Genomic DNA, 20,996 nt, shown 5'->3' on the forward strand with positions numbered 1-20,996 from the left:
CCTATGTGAATTCTGCTAACTCACATCACCCAGCATCATATTCAAGAGCTGCTGTCTCAGTGCTGGCTATTCCATGTATTAAATAGGCAGACTGTACAGCACATAATATCAAACTTCTAAGCTATGAAAAAGCTGGCAGTTCACTTCTCTCTGATTTCTGTCTGATAGGTACACTTTGATCCAGAGTAATATTTGTGTCTCAACTCATAATTACTTCTTAACTGACTTTTAACCTATAGCCACGCAGGCAATTGCACTGCCAATATGGCAACATCCACCTTTCCTAGGTGAACTGTGCGTAGGGGGATAAAAGCAGCTAGGGTCAGTAATTCTGAAATTCATTTTGCCACCTGATAAACTGCATTGTCAATATGTGCTTTTAGCTTTTCTTGTATGTTTTCAAGAGAAAACTACTATTGTAAGTGTCAAGAATGATGCTGTGGTTTCTCCTTTACTGTGCTTTAATGAAACATACTAAAAAAGCTGAGTGAAATGTAATCCTTCTTTACAGAAACGGTGTTAACTATACATTATGACTGTGTCATGATAATACAGTCCTGGAATTTTATTGTATTTATTATTGTTTCAACCAGTTTGTCTGACATAATTATTTTTAATCTTCTTGATCACCGCAGAGCCAGAACACCTGAGTTTAAAGCTTGCACATCAACCTCACTTCTGAGACTGCCTGGGCTGGCAGAATTAAAACAATCAAGGCTAAGCTGACACATATACTGTGGTCCACCTCTAGACAGGCAATAGGTCACTAAAGAGCAATGAGTGCTGGACAGCTCAAGGGAGCTGCTTAGAAAATGAAAAGACAAGGAAATGTTTCCTGCCTGTTAAGAAAGGATTAAGATACTGACTTTGGAAAGTCCTTATTCGATAAGAACAATCTAGAGTGATTCCTGCCAGAAGTGAAAACCAAGAGATGCATTCATAGATAAACCCCAAGGTGCCACAAAACTCAGCAAATAAAGTGGAAGAGAGTAGCATTGTTAGGTTTCATACCCTTAGTTATTTACTGTTCTAATTAATATCAATGATTTCAATTTCCTTTTATTAATGTATTATCCATTCTTTGTGGCTTTCCCTATAACAGCATTTAAAATATGAAGTATCTTTTTTTAGTTCACTAAGAAAAAAAAAAAGCTTTCAGCTGGCCTGATTTATGACTTTCTTTTATGGGCCCCATTTGTTCAGTGTTTTGCAAGACCCAGCGATAACATCTATAAGTAGAATCCATGAAACAACTGAAGATTTTATTTCAATTATTGTTGACTCTCAGACCTACTACATTAACTTTTTCTTAGTATTGAAATCTCCTTTTCTAAAATTTAGTGATTACTCAGCCACTTCGTGGTATCTTACCTCCTCTGCAGACTGAGACTTAATTATGTTCTAGTCACTAGTATTTAGTGTCTGCCATACTGTGAATTCTTAAATTACTTCACACAGTGAAATTTCTATTTCTGTTCTATGGGTTAGAAGACTGGGTAAAAACCCTCCTTTCTTAGAAGAACTTCTAGTTCTCATCAAAGACATACAGGTCTGCTATTAGTATTATAGGAATCACTTGTGCTTTTCAGGAAACATTTCTGCCCCTTCTATGCGTGGACAATTTCCCTTTTCTTTCTCACTCAGAAAGCACTAGTGCTGTACTACTGATCAACCCCAAAACTTCATAAAAAATAATCTCATGTAGGTAGTTTATGAATAGAAAACTTTGATCAGAACTATTCCTCATTAAAATGGAAGCCAAGACTACCCACTGAATGAACTAGCCAAGCAAAATATCATTCTTTTAACTTACATGCTAGTGTTATCTTGTTTTCCAAAACCAATGAAAACGTTCTTCAGTAAAAGAAATGGACCTCTACAAAACTGAACATAACTTCTCCCTCCTTCTCTCTTTGTAAATGAACAAAGTTTGGACTTACTTGTCAATGTTTATTAGTCCCTTCCAGAAAAATGCAGTTAGAAATTTCTTCTCTTATTGAGTCAAGAAATAATCCCTTTCTTTAATTAACTAGACTGGTCTCATTTTACTCCTCCCAGTCAAGACTGACCACAGCTGCTGCCTTTTTTGCTTCCTTTCTGCAGTTTCAAGCTCTCAAAAGGTACTTACGTGATAAGTTACTTGTGAGCCTTTCTAACTGTATTTCATTTACAGGTGTTCCAGTGACTGATGTAATGGCTAACTTTACAAAGCTTTAAAAGTAATAATACAGGTAGTCCAGATTATCTTAGTCTCCAGCCAAATTTCAGACTAACTTGTGCCAGTAATCAGCCCATGATTTTATTATGCAGGCAGTGTGCTTCAACTATCACATATGAGCACCTGCACCTACTTTTAACTTATTTCACAGCGCAAGTCAGGAAAATGAAAGGTTATACCCCCATGTGACAGCTTCACTGAGATTAGGTAGCAGAAATACAAAATGGTACAAGGCAGAAGGGAGGCAGAGAGATGTGATGCTACCTTGGAACATCCACCTCTAGCATCCTACTGTTCCTGCCACAAAGTAAGCAGACTGAAAAGATCAGCGAAGTTGGCTATAAAGACTCTGCCTGCGTTCTCCAAGAACGAAATTACCAAGGCTACTATCATTATTACTCTCTACTATTAGAGGCTCCAAAACAGACTGGGAGCCCCACTGTGCTAAGAATAGTGCAAGCACACACTTAAGCAATCTTTGCCACTAAAAGCATTCTATCTAGCTGAACTAGGCTGTAATAGGCAGGTGTAGAAATAGCAGGTGGGAGGGGGAGTCAAATACCCAGAAGAAAATGCATTTACAATATACAAATATATGAACAGTTCTATCCTGCTTGCTCTTTTAGCTAGCTCGTATCTGTCAGCATTTCCAGTTAGTTACACAATAGAAACAGATCTTCAAGAGTGATTTGAGGGACAGGGTAATGTTTTAATGGATGATGTTGGTTAGGGTGTTCCAAAGAAGGAAATAACTTAAAGATTCATAAACATAAGGTAGGAAAAGCAGAGCTGCCAAACACAAGGAGCTGGGATAAAATGCAGTATGATAAAACAAGAAAGTACATAAATAAGTCTGTTACTGGTATGAAGAGGTAGGTCCTTCATATAAATGTCAAATGAGCAACAGGAATTCCAATCCTGTATCACAGACTGCAAAATGTGCCTGAATCAGGCAGTAGTGCAAAATGTCCAGTTTCCTACAGAAGTTTCCTCTGAATTTCTACCCTCATCTTCCCCATAACTGCAGAAACCCAAACTCCCATTTTTAAGCCTGTAGCAGCATTACTGGTGTTATGAAAAGACAAGCCAGTGCAATGTGCTTTTTATTTGAGTTTCAAGTACATTTCGGGTGCCACGATTTGTGACTCTGTCAGAGAAGACACAAAACACATACAGAAATGTAGATGAAATGAATTACCTCCCTGGCTAGTCTGTTTATACTGTAAGTGACTGGCACTCAGCCTTCATCTGCTAGCCAGCATGTTTTCTGCCAACAGTCTTTGTTTTACTACTCCTGGTATAACTCCAGCTAAGGGAGAAAGTTTCCCCTCCCCTTCCTCGCTGTTAGCTTTCAAATCAGTGTTTCTAGTTCTCTTCTGAAACTGCACTGCTTTTTTGTCCATATGGTAGAAGTTACGAGGTGTTGTTGGGCAGGGTACAATTTGTGACAGAAGGTGGTTTTGATCAGTATTTTTTTTCAGTTTTCTCTCTCTAGTCCATGCCTTGAATAAATTAGTTTTGTAAATACTGCAGAGTAAGGTTTGCTTTAATTCTCTTTTTACAGGATTTTTCCCTTTCTGTTCCTGGCTCATGTATAAAATGCTTTTTCCATGGGGCATGGATTATGTTTTCTTTATATTTTGCTGAGCACAGGAGCCATTTAAGTGTTGAGATCAATGCATCCTGATTTTCCCTCTGATGACATGTTAGCACTCACTAAATCTATTTTTTGAATGTCTGGAAAAGAGGGCAAACAGCACTTATATTTTAGCAGTGGAGTATCTCCTCTGTAATTTACTATCATTGAAACAATACATATTTCTGTGTACAGATCTTCTTTTTCTAAAAAAGATTTCTGTACTTCCGTAAGACAACCATGTTGATTTGGTATATTGTCAATTTTGTGGTTTTTTAAATGCAGGAAAAAAAGATCTACACTAAGAAGAGACAATCAAAATAAGGCTCCACTGTGTAACAATAATTATGAATTATTAATTTTGTTTGCGATATTCTTTACGAAAATGTAAATATATGCAACAAAGAAACGCAAAGAACTACTTCACTGATGAATGTGACTTATCTAACTGACTACAAAATGAACTGTATCTCTCACTGTTGGATGATTCATCTTGGTGCATGTGAACCAAAAGACTTTTTCTTTGTTAAACATCTATGTTTCTGGTTGTCAGTAATAATAACATTCTTTACAAAGCATGCCTAAAACAAATAAAGTTCCCAAATTGATACGTATCTTTTGGTCTCATCACAACCTATTTTGTAATGGGATTTTATTCCAGGCTCCTTAGACTAGGTTTTTCTGGACACTGTTTTTTTAAAAAAGGTCTTGCAAGAAAACAAGCAAGCAAGGTTTGATAAAGAGATCATTTGCTCCTGTGCAACAAACCCACCAACCTTTCTGATAGCTCTTTTTCCCCCTTTTCTCTTAATCAAGGAAATTTAAATAATTAAAATTCATAAAAACTTTCCTCTCCAGTGGGCACCTAAGCAGCTGGAAGCACTCACCCATACTGGAAGAAGAAAGCGTTAATTCCTTGCACTTTAATAGCACTCACATCACTAAAGGATGTTTAAAGTATACTCAACAGTGACATCACAACTAGAAATTAATAACAAGTCTAGAATACACATACATATTGTATCTACCTCTTGGAAATAATTTTCAAGTGGAAAAATACGTCTTCGGAACCTTAAGTGTTCAAGTGGCCCTAAAGTGTGCCCTTCTCATTAGTCTATTTTATGACTAAAAAAGCCGGGTTGCATATTTATTAAGTACTCACTGCATGTGGCCAAAGAAGCAGCCATAATGGTCCACATCACAGACCTCTATGTCAACAAAGGGAAATGGCATGGCAGCATATTTGAAAGACAGACCTCATCACTGAAATAAAAGATTAAATCCTCCTGACTACTATGGAAAGAAGAAACTGGACTTTACTAAAATGCTCTGACTACCAAAACACAGCAGAAGTCAATATCACACAGAATCACAGAATCACAGAATAACCAGGTTGGAAGAGACCCACCGGATCACCGAGTCCAACCGTTCCTACCAAACACTAAACCATATCCCTCAGCACCTCGTCCACCCGTGCCTTAAACACCTCCAGGGAAGGTGACTCAACCACCTCCCTGGGCAGCCTGTTCCACTGCCCAATATGACTCCATGAGATGCAAATTTCTGATCAAGAAGGCTGACTGTGTAGCAATGAGAACATACTTGTATCAAATTAGCCGTATACATGTACGTATCAGACTGAATATGGATGAGCGGGTCTGAGAAAGAGGCATCAACAAGCACTGAAACTGCAGGTGTCTCAGTGCTCTGAAATGTAGGGCTTGTTACCAGCTGATGCTGTGTGAAAGACATCCTACTTGCAGCCACTGGAAGTGCAACAGCATCTTATAAATCTGACTTCTGTAAACAAAGTCCTAGAGGCATAAGATACAACAAGGAGGGCCTTTAGTCCTAAAACATTTCATTTTATGTTTCTCTACATAACCTCTAGCCAACAGTACACAGGGTAGAAAAGCGTATCTCTGAAATTAGCTCTGAGGCAATTAAATCAGTCCAGACTGATTCTGTCCATATATAATGCATTTTCTAAGCAAGTCAGCACTACTTTCTAGCCACTTCCACAGAAATAGAAGATAATTTATCATCACCCTCACAAAGGACATTTGAATTTCACCTGTTGCTGAAGGAGATCTCTTTGACTCCTATGCTTTCAACACTAGATCTACCCTGAAATTGTACTTAAAAGCATCAAGAACTACCAGATATCCCTGTAAGTTTACTTCAGCTGTCTTCTACAAACAGTAAAGGTGTAGGTTGAAGCGTGAAGAGGTAAAATGTGGTTTTGTTAGTACTCACTTGGCCTTGACCAGGCAGGGAAGATGTGAAGTCAGACAAGAGTAATGTCTCTGGACTTGATCTACTGTGGGTGAAACTCAGCTATAGAACTAGATGTTCTTGGCATGCATAAACAGCAGTTTTGTTTTCCATTCATGAACGCAAGGAATAACATCCAGCACAGGAACTAAGCAACCTGAAGCTATGGACAGGAAGTAGGGGAGTGAGGTGCTGTCTTCTGATGGTTCTGCCAATCAAGACTTAACTACAGGAACACTAATAAGCAGCTCCAAATGGAATGTCAGTGGAGACCTTGTTACTTTGCCATTACAAAAGGGTGTGTGTGTGAGTGGTGGTGTAATAGGGTGGTGCAGAAGGGCAATGTAGTACAGGAATTTTGGCTTATGCTGCCATTGGCTCACAGAGGATGCTGACATTTATCGTGATTTCCACTATAAGCCTCTCCAGCGTTCCTCCTCATTATATCCCTTATGAGGGTTCTTCAGAAATCCTTCAAAACCAGTCCCACTCTCAGAATTTACTTATCATGACTCACCACCTACCTATTTTCTTGGAGGAAAGCATAACATAGCTCATTCTGCTCAAAGATAAATGGAATTATGCATACAATGATGCACACAGAAAGGTAAAAAGATATTTGTGACAAATTTACCAAAAGCTGAAAAATGATGTAAAGCATTTTTTAATAGCATTCCCAGAGTAAAAAGTGTTACGGGGTAGGAAGGCTGGCTAGAAGAACTGGGAAAGAGAATGAGCACAAGAAAGTAAAAATAATTCCACAGAATTCTAAATTTGTCTTGTGATAATATAGTGCAGCAATTCTTTTGTTTCTATTTCAGATGCATTTACAGTACTGCCAATAGAAAATCTGTCCAAACTGAAGCAATGTTAGATGAATGAAGATCCAGTGACAAGAACAGACTAGGCCTTCTCTGAATGGTTATCATTGATTTACTTCAAATTTTTCATGAACTTTCCTGTAGGTTTTAGGGGTTACAGAAAAAAATATCTCTGTCCTATGTGATTAAGAATGCCTGAAATAGTCATTTTTCTTGTCAGTTATCTTCATATCGCTTTTAATTATTCACCCATGTACTCATAAGCAGAAGCTAATTCAATGATAGCATATTGAAAAGTGCAAAATACAAGCACTTTGCTTCAAAAAGGTTTCATCAATATTCTGTTTGCTTCCAATCAATGACATTTTTCCATTTTTCTTCTGTTTGTCTTTCCGTTTCCAGTGTGAACTCAAAAGATGGTGCAGAACTTGAAACTACTGCACTTCCCCTCTCATCACCTTGAAATCATGCAGGGCATAAACTTCCACTCACTTCTATGCAAAACTATGACTCAGCCATGGGAGCTTTCTATTTACACAAAAACTTCTTAGTAGTCAGCCATAACATAATATTAGATGAACAGAAGGAAATTAAAGCTCAAAGTTTTGGAAAATAAAGACTTGAAAATGCACACATACACTAGAATGCATTTCCAAGGCCTCTAAAATCATTTGCTCTTGCAGTCACACTACCATTACTGCAGAAAAGGACATTTTCAATATGATGTCCGGAGAAGCAGGTGTTAAAATCCTATCAATAACTACAGCCATGGTTTGCAGAGTGTTGAGTTATTACTCCAAGCACACAAATGCAGCTTAGACATTTATTAAAATTTCAGTTATTTCAAGAAATCTAAATTGAGTGAATTGCTGAAACATTATTTAGCCCAAAGCAGTACGTTCTGTGTCTTTTCATTAAAGTTGACAGTATTACTCTTCTTTGCTGTACTACTCTATTTAACCGTCAGACATTTCAACATTCACCTATATATTAACACAGAGGTAATCCATGTAATATTGTAATACATATTCGTTAAACTCTCCAGTGATACAAACATCAGATTTGCAGTTTCAAAGAACTACAGGTTATTTTACACACAACTGGTTCTACATTTTCTTTCAAATTAAAATTCTAATTGCTTAGCATTTTATGAAAACAGTCAATAACTACAGATAGGAAACATCGAAATTCATGGGGTTTTTAGTTACTAATTGTATCTCTGAGTTTCTCTCTCTTCCCTTGTCTCTCCTTAATTTTTCATTGTGGTACAGACAAAACATGTTCTGCTTTAAATGTAAAACTCAAAGGCATGTATTTTTATACAGAAATGAAATAAAACACTATCTGACATACAATCATGCTCAAAAAAATTCCCTACTGGTATTTTTGCTTCATTTTATACTTTATGCTTCTCTATACATCAGATGTGATACGGACTAGTGCTACACAGATGGCAGTGAGTCCTTAAGTTTGTTAAAACTTTATCCTTGTCAGTTCATTCATGTTGGTATGTCATACTGTTTTTTTCATGATTGGGTTTTACATTTTCATTCTCCATAATGGGACTAAAAAATGGATCCTCCTACCAATGCCAACCTCAAACAGCCTCACCTTATAGATATCCCCACATTAGATTATACATAGTTGAACAAAGAGATTATTTTTCAAGCTAGGATGAACTGAAAAGATTCATCTTTAGTGGCTTAAGGTAAATTTTAATTCACTTTTTTCATGAAACAGATGCTTGGAATCATATTCTTCTGTCAGCTATGGATTGCAACACTGAAATTTCTAAATTAGTTGTGTAACACATCTCCTGCAATGACAGACTATGAACTCCATGGCACCCAACTTTTTAACTCCTCTGAATAGAAGACAAACAGTTTCTACAGTGCAAAACATACCTAATTAGGCTATTTGTCCTTCCTAAAGGGTAGGAAACGATTAATACTTTCTTCTAGGTCATGATATCTTCCCCACTTGTTCCTGTTCCAGGTATGTAACACCAGTAGCTCTGGTCATGCAGTGCTAGGGTAGCAGATGAACCCACACCTCATGGGCCAACCATAAGCATCTATGGCTGGAGCAGAACTGCTGATATGACCCTGTGCATTTTATCCTCTTCATCTCCTGTTTACACATGAGAGTTGCAAAGGTCCCACTGTCCTCAATCCAACCTGTTCAGAGTAAAAGGAGCTGAATGGGAGGCGGTCCTGAACCCCTACCCAGAGCATCTGGCTTTTTTGTAATGACTTGAACACATTCAAAACTAAGGACTATAATATATTTTCAGAAAATATTTTAGGAATTATTATTATGTTAAACATAAACTGGAGTACTTAACATTGCTAAAAGAATCACATTGGTAACTTGACTTCTAATTAACTCAGATTCTGTATTGTCCACAGTTGGAAAGGGCTTGTGTTTATATTATTGGTTATTCCAGCATTGGTGAATTGTTATCAGCATAATTTTTAGTCCCTCTTTGTCTAATTGTTTAACTTCAGCACTTCAGCTATTCAGTGGAGAACGTACTTATGTTTAAAACCCTAGATAAACTGACATTTGACTCTGTAATGTATGAGGGGAAAAAAGGAGAAAAGGAAACAGTGGCTCCCATAGCACTCCTGTATCCTCTTAACATTTTCTTGTAACTATACTGTTTTATAGATGAAACTGTCACTGCAAAAATGACAAATCTAACATATAAAAGAACAAAAATGGGCAATAAATCACAAGTGACACTCCAGGCCATTGAAATGCATTCAGCCAGTGCTGCAGAAAGTAGGAAGATATCCCCTCTTTGCATTCTGTCCAGCTGAGCAGGAGGACCAGAATCCTTGAACAACTGATACACAAATGCTGAGGTCATCATGTAAAAACAGGCTAAGAATTTCACCTTGGGAAGTCAGATCCTTTCTAACTCCGCTTTCCTTGTCCCTTAACCTTGCAATGGCATAATAAGGCTTTGACATTACACCACATAGATGCTTCCTCTCCACTGATGTAAATGTTGTTCAGAAGTATCAAGAGAAGAATAAACTCCTAAACTGGTGCATTCAGCCTGCAGACAAGGCATATCTGCACATAGCTTTGCTATTACAGACAGCACTGTAATCTCAGCTAGGAAACCATGGGCTCTCCATTAACCAAAGCAGCACTTCAAGCTTCAAGATGTCACTATACAGCTAAATCAATGCTACATGGTTCAAGACGGAGAAAAAAAGAATGTGAATGTCTGTCCAGCCCACGTTGCTATACTTCAAATGCAAATACATTGTAAAGGAGAAACTACAAACACTGATAAAGAAGTTACCCCAGTTCATTCCAACCAACTAGATAAATAGGAAAACAGTCCTTCTCAAATTTATGCTGCTGCATTTTGTGTTAATAAACAGTGTTTTCAGTGATGCAGTATAAACCTAAGTAAATCCCTTGACATAAAAAAAACCCAATAAAGTTTCTATTTAATCAGTCAATGATTTCAGTTCATTTTTCTCACTTTTACAGTGGAACAGCTGAGAATAGAATCTGACCTAGATGACAGCAAGAAATCTTCCTATATATTGAACACGCATCTGAAGAAATCTCTATATTTTATTATGCTGCTAAGTTCACAAGGGAGGAGAAACCAATTAGGATTATTTTATGACTGCTTTTAACATGGTTATAAAATACATTGCTCATCTAGACCTCAAGGTATGCAGGGTAAAAAACACTTAAGCTTTAAGATTGCCACTACCATTTAAAAAAAATTCTTCCCAATTATTAGGTATCCATTATGTTACAAGACTTCTGATGTATCTTGTCGTATCTGATTTGTACCCAGAATTTAATCTATGAGAGGGTACAGTACAGAAATCTTCCTTCAACCTGCATGTGCAATTAATAATGAGAAATAATAAAAGGGCATTCTATGAAAATCAGTCTTAATATTATGCAGTAAAGTAGTGGCTGTTTCACTAAACTGCAAATGGAAATACTTTAATTTAAATATAAGTAGCTCAGACATGTTTCAACAATTAAGAAAATGCCTGAAAGCATGAACAACCTAATCATAATTCCATGCATGCTATTGTATCAGAATGCAGACAGAAGAAAATAGAGGAGGACCAAGTGAATACCAAATATGGCCAAATTAAACCTATTACATCAAGTGTCTCATACAAAATAGTGACTGCAAATGTTTTCTGGCTTTCTCAAAAACATGGATTTGTTACTCAGCTTTAAAGACAAGATCAGTCAGTTGTGTATGTCCCAAGTTTTTTATTAACCTTCTATGCAATTTCAGCCATGCTCTTAAAGTGTATTTGTTTATGAAAACAAGGAGACAGTATCATGAGGACTAATATCCTTCATGTACGTGTAGCCTTTTCTCCTAGCTGACAGGTACTAGGTGGTCTGACATTCTTTGTATCTGTTGGAGGATAGGGTCAATTAAGTAGATTTCAAGCTAGCTACTATCTATAAGGTTAACACTGAAAGCTAAACACCATTCCTCAAATCTCAAATCCTTACTTTCTATATTGAATCAGTGATGATACTGTATTCACTAATACTAGCAATACTAATTTGAGTATTTCAGCTTATAAGGATCAAAATCACACAGCTGCCTTTATAGCACGTTGTATTACACTATAACTTAAGGACAACTACATGTAGGCATTTAAGTGCCACTGCAATGACAGGCTGCAAAGGCGTACTGAAACAAGGAGTGGCTGTCAAGATATTTAGGGCAAATAGCAGGTAATCCTCCAGATGCAAGTCATCTTATTTTTATATGAAAAGGAAGGAGAAAGGAAGGACAAAGAGGAACTAATAAAACATTGTTTATAAACTACACTAGTCAGGGTCAGCATGAGTTAATGACAAAGGTGGAGAAAATGAGTGGAAGTAGAGTTGGCTTGAAAGCTTGATGACCTTTCAAAATTGGTAAGAATATTTAGGAATGCAGCCAAGATTTTAAATTTTCATTATGCAAGAAGCATCAACTTCCCATTTGAAAAAAGGAAAACTCCAATCCTGACCTTCCCACTGCCAGTTATGTTCCTCCTCAAATGCTACGAGACAAAAGTAATTTCTTGACCTCAAATGTAATTACTTAGGGGTTGAGCAAAGGAGTGAGGAAAAAGCATTGAACAGAAAATGCCCTGTACCATTACTTAAAAGTTACAGCTGCGTAGCCCTATGATTTCCATGTAAAGAAGTCCTTTCACGTGTAGACCTTTACCACAGTCTGAGAATGTCTAGGAGAAAAGTGTGAGGAGAATGTTCACTGTTCTCTGCTTCCTCATGTCCAGTCCAGCTCCTCTAAACCTTTAATAAAATCTTTGGGTTCCTCATGGATACTGAGATAAAATTATTGCTGTACTGCCCTGAAGCTGAAAAGTCTGCCTAAAAGACCTCTACATGGTACATCTTTGCAGGAAAACACGAATTACTATTGCTGTCATGGGCCATGTGGCATGGATGAGGTTTTTTTTCCACTCTCAACTGCAGTTGTGGCAAATGAGAAGGAGGAAGATGATTCTTTATTTTTGATCACACAGTTTTTCAAGCATGAGAAAGGAGTGCAGAAATGATGAGGAAATTCCAGAGGGTTTTAAATACATTTCACAGTTAGCCATAAATGTTTGACACTTTCTTTTTCACTATAAAAATCAGTTTCTGACAACCACGGAGTATCAATGCTATGAGACACCAGAGACAAAGTACCAAATAAATACTGGATGTCCTTTGCTAGCTCTATCTCTGTTCTTTCACTGAAACTACTACAATCATGTCCCTTTTGTGGAACAGGCATATCTCCAGTGCTTCCTGCAGCTACCTGGTTTTGCACTAAAACAAACTAAAAAAAAATTAAAAAAAAAAAAGAGAAGAAAAACATATCATTTTCCGTGAGCTTTTTTGAATCTTGTGATAAAGAAATCAACACTTACTGAAATTCAAGAATATGAAAGTAATCCTCTTTGTCTCTTCAAAGCTTTATTTGTATTCTCAAGTAAAAAATAATTAAGCCACAAAAAAATACATGTGGGCAGAGCTTCTGACAAGCAGTACTAAGAAGGACAAGCTAGTACTTCCTGGCAACATCTAAATATGTTATTCTGGTTAGTTCATATGTTATTATATAATACAAATATACACGCAACAATTTTATCTTGATTGACATGGCAATTTGGGCATTACAAATTACTCAGCTTTTTTATTATAACACATAACCTAGAATTAAAATCTATAGCAGACATGCCACTAATCCTCTTATCTTAAGCTGAATCATTTAATGGTCTCTTATTGACTAGAACAGTATCCAGATGCCAAGCATTTGAATTCCTCCTCATCCCTTACACCCCTTATCCCTGGCAGCAGCATTTATGTGCTTCCCAAGTAACTATGCCAGTGCTCTTGAAAAAGGCAATGATTTTGTCATATACTAAATGCCTATGTTCTAGGTCTAACTACCCCTGTTACATATTACAACAAACTCTCCTTAGATTCTAGTGTTTTTAATGCTCATTTCTTCTGTTTGAAAATAAAAAGGTTTCCAGATCTCTGAAAAGCTTTATGCATGTACTCATTTTCTTACAAAATGAACAAACAATTTACCCAAGTTCATAATGATTTCCTGGTACATTCTGAACTGACCTATGAACCACACATAGCCTAATAACTGTCTCACTTGTGTCCTGAGTTTACTTTGACAATTAGATTTAAAACCCCTACAGTCTCATTCATTTTCATATGTCGCATGCTAGGTTGTTGGTTTTTTTTTGTTTTAGTCCTAGAACTCATGTATGGCATAGTTAAATAGGAATCCATTTTATTTCCTTATTGTAACTTTTTGCATATTAAAACATTGCCAGCAAATATGATCTTCCCAACATTCCCAACTTATCCATTAATACAAGATCTTTGTCCTAAGCTACACATGCAGCTTTTCAGCCTAAATTATTTAGGAATTCTAGTGTCTTGATCTAATAACACAGAAAAAAATAAACAGATACACAGATATATATCTATATTCAAATTGTTATTTAATTTGCTGATGGAGCAAGACTAGATATCTTTAAAACATCAGGCTTGAATGAACATTCCACAGATCACACATATAATGAGCACATGCAGTAGAAGTTGTATGTACAGGGATGGGTAAGTTTTGGTGCCAAGCACACAATTTAATTTAATGGAGCTGAAGAAAAATTTATAGAAAAAAAAAAACTTTTAACATAGAAAAGTATTTATGAGCAGAGAATGGGGAAATCATTACGGAAAAGAAGCCAAAGAAAGTGAGACAAAATGGGCATGATGACTTGTCTATACTTGAACATCTGACCTGTTAGTTGGTCGTCGCCTGCAGCAGGGGCGATGCGAATGTATGGTGTTGTAAGCTGAGTCACGATTATCGCAGCTAAGGCAAAGGAAGATTCCCAGGTCAGCATGCATGAGGGAAAAAAAAGCCAGACTGAAGCTAGGCCAGCAAGAAGAATCTTGGTCAATAGTTTATTGTTGGAACTTCTTACAAGTAAAAACCAAAAATCTCCCACAAGTTCCTTTTCATGTTCAGTTGTTAGTTTGGTTACTCGGCAAATTAATAAGCTTTTGTATGCGACTTACATTGACGAAGAGGACTTAAAGCACACTATTTCCACATAATGTATTTGAGGCAACTGGAGACTCTTTGGGTCTGTTAGTCACAGCACTGGGCTTCCTAAATGAGTTAACTGCTTATTCAGATTACTCTAGCATTAACTTCTTAAGGCAACTTGAACTACTTTCACCTTTTGTTTTCCTATTTCATAACAGTACATTTTTCCTACAATGCCTTTTAAAGATAATTTTCATGTAAAATATTTTTGAGCTTGCTAAGATTCATTTTCCTTGCAACTACTTAGGTCTTTATTCTGAAAATACACACACTACACATATGCTTAACTTTCAGCATACAGAGAATGACCACTGAGAGAGAGTTAGCATGCTTTTGGATAGGCATGCATGCAGCTCTTGGAGGTTCAAGCTACAAGTTCATATTTTGCCACTAAGACAAGAAAAAAACTAAAAAAATGGAATTTTTTGTGTGCCAGAAGTATTCAGGCTTTTCTGTTGGAGCTAAAACAATCACTGACTGGTATAGATAACTATTGCCACGGCTCACATTAATAAAATCTCATCTTTCTTCATTTGCCAGTAGTTCTATGATTGCCTCTAAATGGTTAAGCACACTATGATACATAAATATTGAGGAATATAAAAAAAAATTAAAAGGTCAGATCCAACATGATGCAGCTGGAGAATGATGCAAAGAAAAAATATTGGAAAATTAAGGACAAATTTATATGAAAAATCACTCATTTACATAGAACAGCCTGGGTGCTATTAGAATGTGGCAATGAGTGAAGAAAATAGATCATCTACCATCTGCAGACAATTAAACTCAAAACTGCTGCTGCATAATATTTTGAAATATCCCTCTGCAACACTGAAATGCAGTGTTGATAGTAGCTGCTAGAGTACTGTTGCTATTGGATTTTAAATATTATAATATCCTTTTCTCTCTCATAATTAATGAAAGCCTTCCAATACTGCAAAATTAGAACAATAATGTCTCCCTCTTGAGAACTGGAATCCTAGGAGATAACCAAGATATTTCTATCCAGACAGTGTTGTAAGTCATATCAGGAAATATAGTCTTAATATTAATCACAAAACACTACAAAGTTGATAACAATAAACTTGGAGGAGTTTTGGAATGTTTTCAACTTTGTCTGCTGAGATTTTATAGTCACTTAGCTTGAAGAAAGAGTAGGTATATGAAAGCCATATTTCAAGCAGAATATGTAACCTTTATTACAAATGGCACAAAAATCTCTTTGTAATTTTTGTTTGTTTGTTTGTTTAATTATCTTGTAAAAAATAATGGGAGTGGAAACCCTACATTTTCCACATTTGTATACACACCGAATAGTCACAGAGGTCCTACCAGCCTTCCTTTACAGAAAACTAAGATCAGAAGTCTCCGTGTCACAAGAATACACTGTCTGATCCTTCTCCTAGCAAAGTTAGTGGCAAAGGTTCCCTTTGACTTCAGCAGAAGCAGGAGGAGAACTTTTAGCTTTACAAACCCCAATATTCTGATCCCAAATTACACTTACAGTCATTGCAACCAGGATTTTTATATGATCTCTAAAAGAATACATTTAATGGAGGTTTCATTTGTAAAAAGGTAATGGTCGCAAAACAAGATCTGTTTTAAAAATGTTACAAATTGAGGTTGTTTAAAATACATTTGATGGAATGAGAAAGTAACAGGCACTACATGCGCATTTGACCCACTAGCGTTAGGCTGTACTTTTCTAACAAGAAGCCTGTCAATACAATAATAGCCTATCCAGTGCACTTTGGGTCTGAGCCAGCAACAGATTTTAGTGAGTGCTAGTTAAGAACCTGCTTGACAGTAAGCACATGCATTATTCCTGCTGTCATCAACTAGTGTGAAGTACCTACTCAAGGTTTCTGCTGGATCTAGGGCAAGAAAGCTCTTTGTATTACACTTATTAATTTTTTTAACAAAAAGTACAAAAGCATGCAGTGGGCCATGGAATGCGCACTGCAAAACTTGGTGATTAAAAACTCAGTGATTTTAAGGTCTCAAGGGCACCAAAAACTTTTAGATTATCTTGAGTTAGGATAACTAAAGGAAATATATCTAGCAAATGATATACCTATGCTCATGTCGGGTTTTGAATTCCTATAGTGGCCCTCAGTGCAGCCTCCAAATAGGCTAACCACATGTCCTTTAATACAGACAATGAGGCGGCTTGGCCAAGCTCAGCTGGCTCAGAGGAGCAGTCTGGATGTTGCCTTGGGTAACATGGATCCAGGAGGGGCTGGCAGTGCACTTAATGCAATCCTCAAATTCCATGGGAATGTAATTGCTGAAGTTTTCTGCAGTCAGGGGATCAAGAAACAAGTGGACAGCTGGCTGCACTGTCATGTTTGTTTTAAAGGGTACACTTTATGGCACAGACCTTTACCCAGTAAAATACTTACATGTCTACTTTAAGACAAAACAGCTGCAATGTAGTGAGTGAGATTATCCTTTGTGCTTAAAACCAGGTACATAACTGACTTGATTATGGCCTAAAAGCATAGGGTTTCCCACAGACGTATTCAATTCTATAGTAAGTCTACTAACTCCAATAGCCTACACAAAGCTGTACATATTTTCAGGATGAGACCTTAATTTAAAAGAAGATTGCACCTGTTTTATACATGAATAGCCTAAAGCACTTTCTTTTAGCTTTAAAAAACACAGCATGTGAACTTTTAAAGATAGCAGAAGCCCAAATGCAAACACTTCAGAAATTGTATTAGTATACAAAAAACAGGTATTGTACTGGAGAATATTCACAACATTATTTGTAAGAAGCCTTGTAATAAATAGATGGACACAATGAGCACATGATAGAGCTTAAGCAGCTTATTGTCTAGTAGCTATACCATATTCAAAAAACTCAGTGGAAAATGGTGGATTTCTGTAAGAGATAGAGCACAGCAGTCAGAGCAGCCTTTGTTTTCTGGGGTACAGGCAATGTGCATGCTTAACTAAGGTGTTTGGAGGGGCATGTGGACAGGAGCGGATAATTCTCTGTCTTGCTCCACTGCGGATGTGGTATCTTCTGACCTACAAGCATTAAGCATTTTGCCTTATCTTTTCTAGTCCATATCTCTGTTAGATCTAAAGGGAAAAAAATCTATATGGACAGATAAGATTAATACCATATTAAAACATGTTACGGTTTCTATTTTATGTATAAAATTAATATAGTTTAATAATTTAATACAGACATTCAGTTTATAAGCATGGAAATCAGTGCTCAACAAAGACCCTCCGAGACATTTTTGCACCAGAACTATTAATGCATTGAGGACACTTCTGGTTTTAAAGTCTTCAAAACCAGCCCTCACATTATTTTCCAGGCTTTACACAGGGATTACAAAGAATTCTGAAACATGATTTCAAAACAGAAATGTATAGAGATTTGTTTAAAATAAAAGCTTAATTTCTCCATTGCCAAATGGGTTAGCTCAAAGTGGCTTGTTGCTATGGGAGCTATTCCAATCCATAAAGTTACCCTCGCTTCGGAGAGAGTAAGAGTTTTCAGTCAGTCATGTAACTGGAATAGCTGAGCATCCATTAGTCATTAGTGTTCACCTATTATGATTTCTGAGATAACATAGTCCACTCCTGGTATTACTGAAGCTACTGGAAAACCACACAGGATTCCACTTGAATGTGGAATTCATTTCTCAGCTATATTATATTGGGTTTTAGATTAGATATTTGAAAGTTTTCTGTAATTTAGTAAGTGGCCCATAAATTAGAATCAAAACTATTGCCTCTGGTTTGGAAAAAGAAAACAACCCAGGAAACAGTTCGAGAAGACAAATAAACTATTTGTTAGATTAGGGAGGATCTGGCATTTCAGTAGAGGCAACTGTATGCCAACATGTCTGTTACTTTTAAGTAATGAGATTCTCATCCATTCTACTTAGATTTAGAGGTGTTGGTGGAGTTGTGATATCTACATGTAAAGGATATCATGGTGGAATCAGTTGTGTTAGGGATAGTCACTATGACACGTGCATGACCTCTCTGCAAGGAACCGTGGTACATGGATGAAGTAGTTTTTGTTTCATACTCTAATCAGATGCCCAATCCACAAGGTCGGATTACCTGTTCCTACTATTACCGCCTCCAAATAATCATACTATGCCATCACTTCTTTTTCAGGCTTTAAAGTTGCCACCAGCTAGAGGTACTAAAAGAGGTGAAACTACGAAGATAATCACAGACGGACCCTAGCCTCCAAAACTAAATATATCAGCAGCAGGTTTACCTTCTCCTGTTTGGGGAGCAAACCTATAGCTAGTACTGTCTGTTATATAAACTTGTCTCACAAATGGTAGTATCATGTGCTGACAGTCCAATAAACATAGCTGATCTGTACCATGAAAATGAAGAACATGATTTCTCCATTTTTCTTTTATAAAGCAATTAAAATAAGATAATTGCTTACAAGTCAGGGGTAGTTTTTCACTACAAATGTATAAGCAGCTCGTATGCACTCTACAATTGGCAATTTTACAATTCTAGATAGAAAAGTAAAACATATTTATTATGAGATCATATAAAAACCCACAGAATATACTTAAAAATTCCTGTGTTCAAGTAGAGAAGTAAGAAGAGTAATGCATTTATTTTAAAAAACAAACAAACAAACAAACTTCCTAAATCTCAGCCAGAGACTCAAACAAATAATTTAAAATTCTATAATAGGTTTAATGATGCCTTTTAACAATATAAACACTTCAGGAAGTTTGCAAAGACCATATGAGGGAAAAGTCAACAGGCTGAGATACTGAATACGTGACATAATACGAACATACCTTTTGTGGCTACCCTGACGCAGTCAATTTTGGTTTCCTGTGTCAAATAAAGAGCAAAAAGGTCACATCTTGTGTTTATAAGTGAAGTAAACAATTCATGATTGTATTCTTAAAAGTGATGATAAAATGTCAAAAAAGTGTTGATTTAATATGCCTCATTATATATTTAAGTGCTTATTAAGCAACTCCAATGTGCTTTCATTATAAGGATAAGCGCTTCTTGAGTATCGTACATAAACATTTCCCTTAAGATTCCTCTACAAGGAGAAAATACGTGAAAATTATTCACAAGAGCATAGCAAGTGTTCAGTTTTTTTTACTTTGACAACATAATGACCTTGGGAGACTTCTCTTTTTCTTACAGATAGGATAGTTCGAGGCATCATGCTAGACAATTTTAGGAAGAAAAAATAATCAGTGACGTTCCACATTTCTGGACTGTCAGTGCACTGTGAAAGAGGGACCATTATAGTTTCTGGCAGAAAACATTTCCAGGTTGTCAGTGCAGACAGCCAAAGCTTATCAAGAATTGAAGGGTTCTGGGTAGGTCTGTCCAGGAAATGAAAAACAATTCCAGGAAGAATTAGCCCAATGAAACATGATCTGCGAAGACCTTTTTACAGGCTTTTCATTTCAGTTCTATCTACTTAGTTTTCTTTTACTGTTTACAGAAAGAGGGGGAAAAAATGATTTCTAATTGAGTCAGGGCAACCAAATGAGAAAATGTGAGTTCGACACTTTACAAACTAAGTTAATAGGACTGGATAGGTCAAGATAAAATCCACAATAAAATTTGGTTTAATGTTAATGAAAGAAATCACAACACTCTCTTCTTCAAAGCAAGCAAGAAAAAAAACCCAAAAAACTAAACAGAAAAAAAAAACAAGGAAAGAAGAAAAGCCAAAAAAATTCATTGGATAGCTGTTAGATAATAAGACAGCACGGTAATGCAATACTTTGCCTACTCACTATTGAAAAACTGTACGATTTTCCCCTCCTTTTTCCTGTAGCCTTTAATCATTAAGCAATACCAAGTTAAGAAAACTGCTGTTTTTTAAACTCAGTGTGTTAGATTTCACGGTTACTTCATTTTCTCATTAGCAACACTGGGCATCTTGATAGCTACTGTCAATCATCTATTTACAAACAAATACTGTATAAAGCCAGTCTTTCATAACACTTACCCCATTGGCTCTGCTAGCAGCTTGAAAATAGATGCTGTAGCTCTTATGAGGAAGAAGAGGAGTGTTCCAGAAACCACTGTAGGTTTTGTTATCACCAACGGTAAAAGGCTGAGCAGCTTGTAAACTGTTGGCTGGAAACTCTGCAGCAAAGTAGTACTGGGAATTCAAAAGTGAGGCATTCTGGAAATGAATGGGCACTGGGTAGCACTTCAGGATTTCAGTTGTTTTTTTGGTTCTCCTTGGCCGCTCTTCTTCAACAACTATTTGATAGACACTGGAAGTGTAGAAAGGAAAATAAAAAAGAAACATACGGGTTATTTTAAGACTTGGGCAGTCAACTAATTCTGAAACCATAAGAGCATGCCACTCTCTATGGAAGAAATGAACTGTTAAAAGCAAAGGACACAGGAATAAAG

General features: G+C 36.6%; 1 protein-coding gene across 13 annotated transcripts in view; it reads right to left on the reverse strand.

Moving 5' to 3' along the window:
* PTPRM (protein tyrosine phosphatase receptor type M) overlaps positions 1 to 20,996 on the reverse strand; it is a 481,970-nt gene that overhangs the window by 163,284 nt on the left and 297,690 nt on the right. For 9 of the 13 annotated variants that reach the window (XM_069853862.1, XM_069853861.1, XM_069853859.1 and 6 more), the window contains exons 12-14: positions 20,581 to 20,854; positions 19,397 to 19,433; positions 14,283 to 14,357 (exon numbers count right to left, since the gene is read on the reverse strand). In XM_069853862.1, coding sequence (XP_069709963.1) covers positions 14,283 to 14,357; positions 19,397 to 19,433; positions 20,581 to 20,854 — 386 coding nt within the window. The remainder of the gene's footprint in view (positions 1 to 14,282; positions 14,358 to 19,396; positions 19,434 to 20,580; positions 20,855 to 20,996) is intronic. The other 4 variants (XM_069853870.1, XM_069853869.1, XM_069853866.1 and 1 more) reach the window with 1 other exon arrangement.

This window comes from Phaenicophaeus curvirostris, chromosome 3, assembly GCF_032191515.1.
Source record: "Phaenicophaeus curvirostris isolate KB17595 chromosome 3, BPBGC_Pcur_1.0, whole genome shotgun sequence".
NCBI classification, from domain to species: Eukaryota; Metazoa; Chordata; class Aves; order Cuculiformes; family Cuculidae; genus Phaenicophaeus; species Phaenicophaeus curvirostris.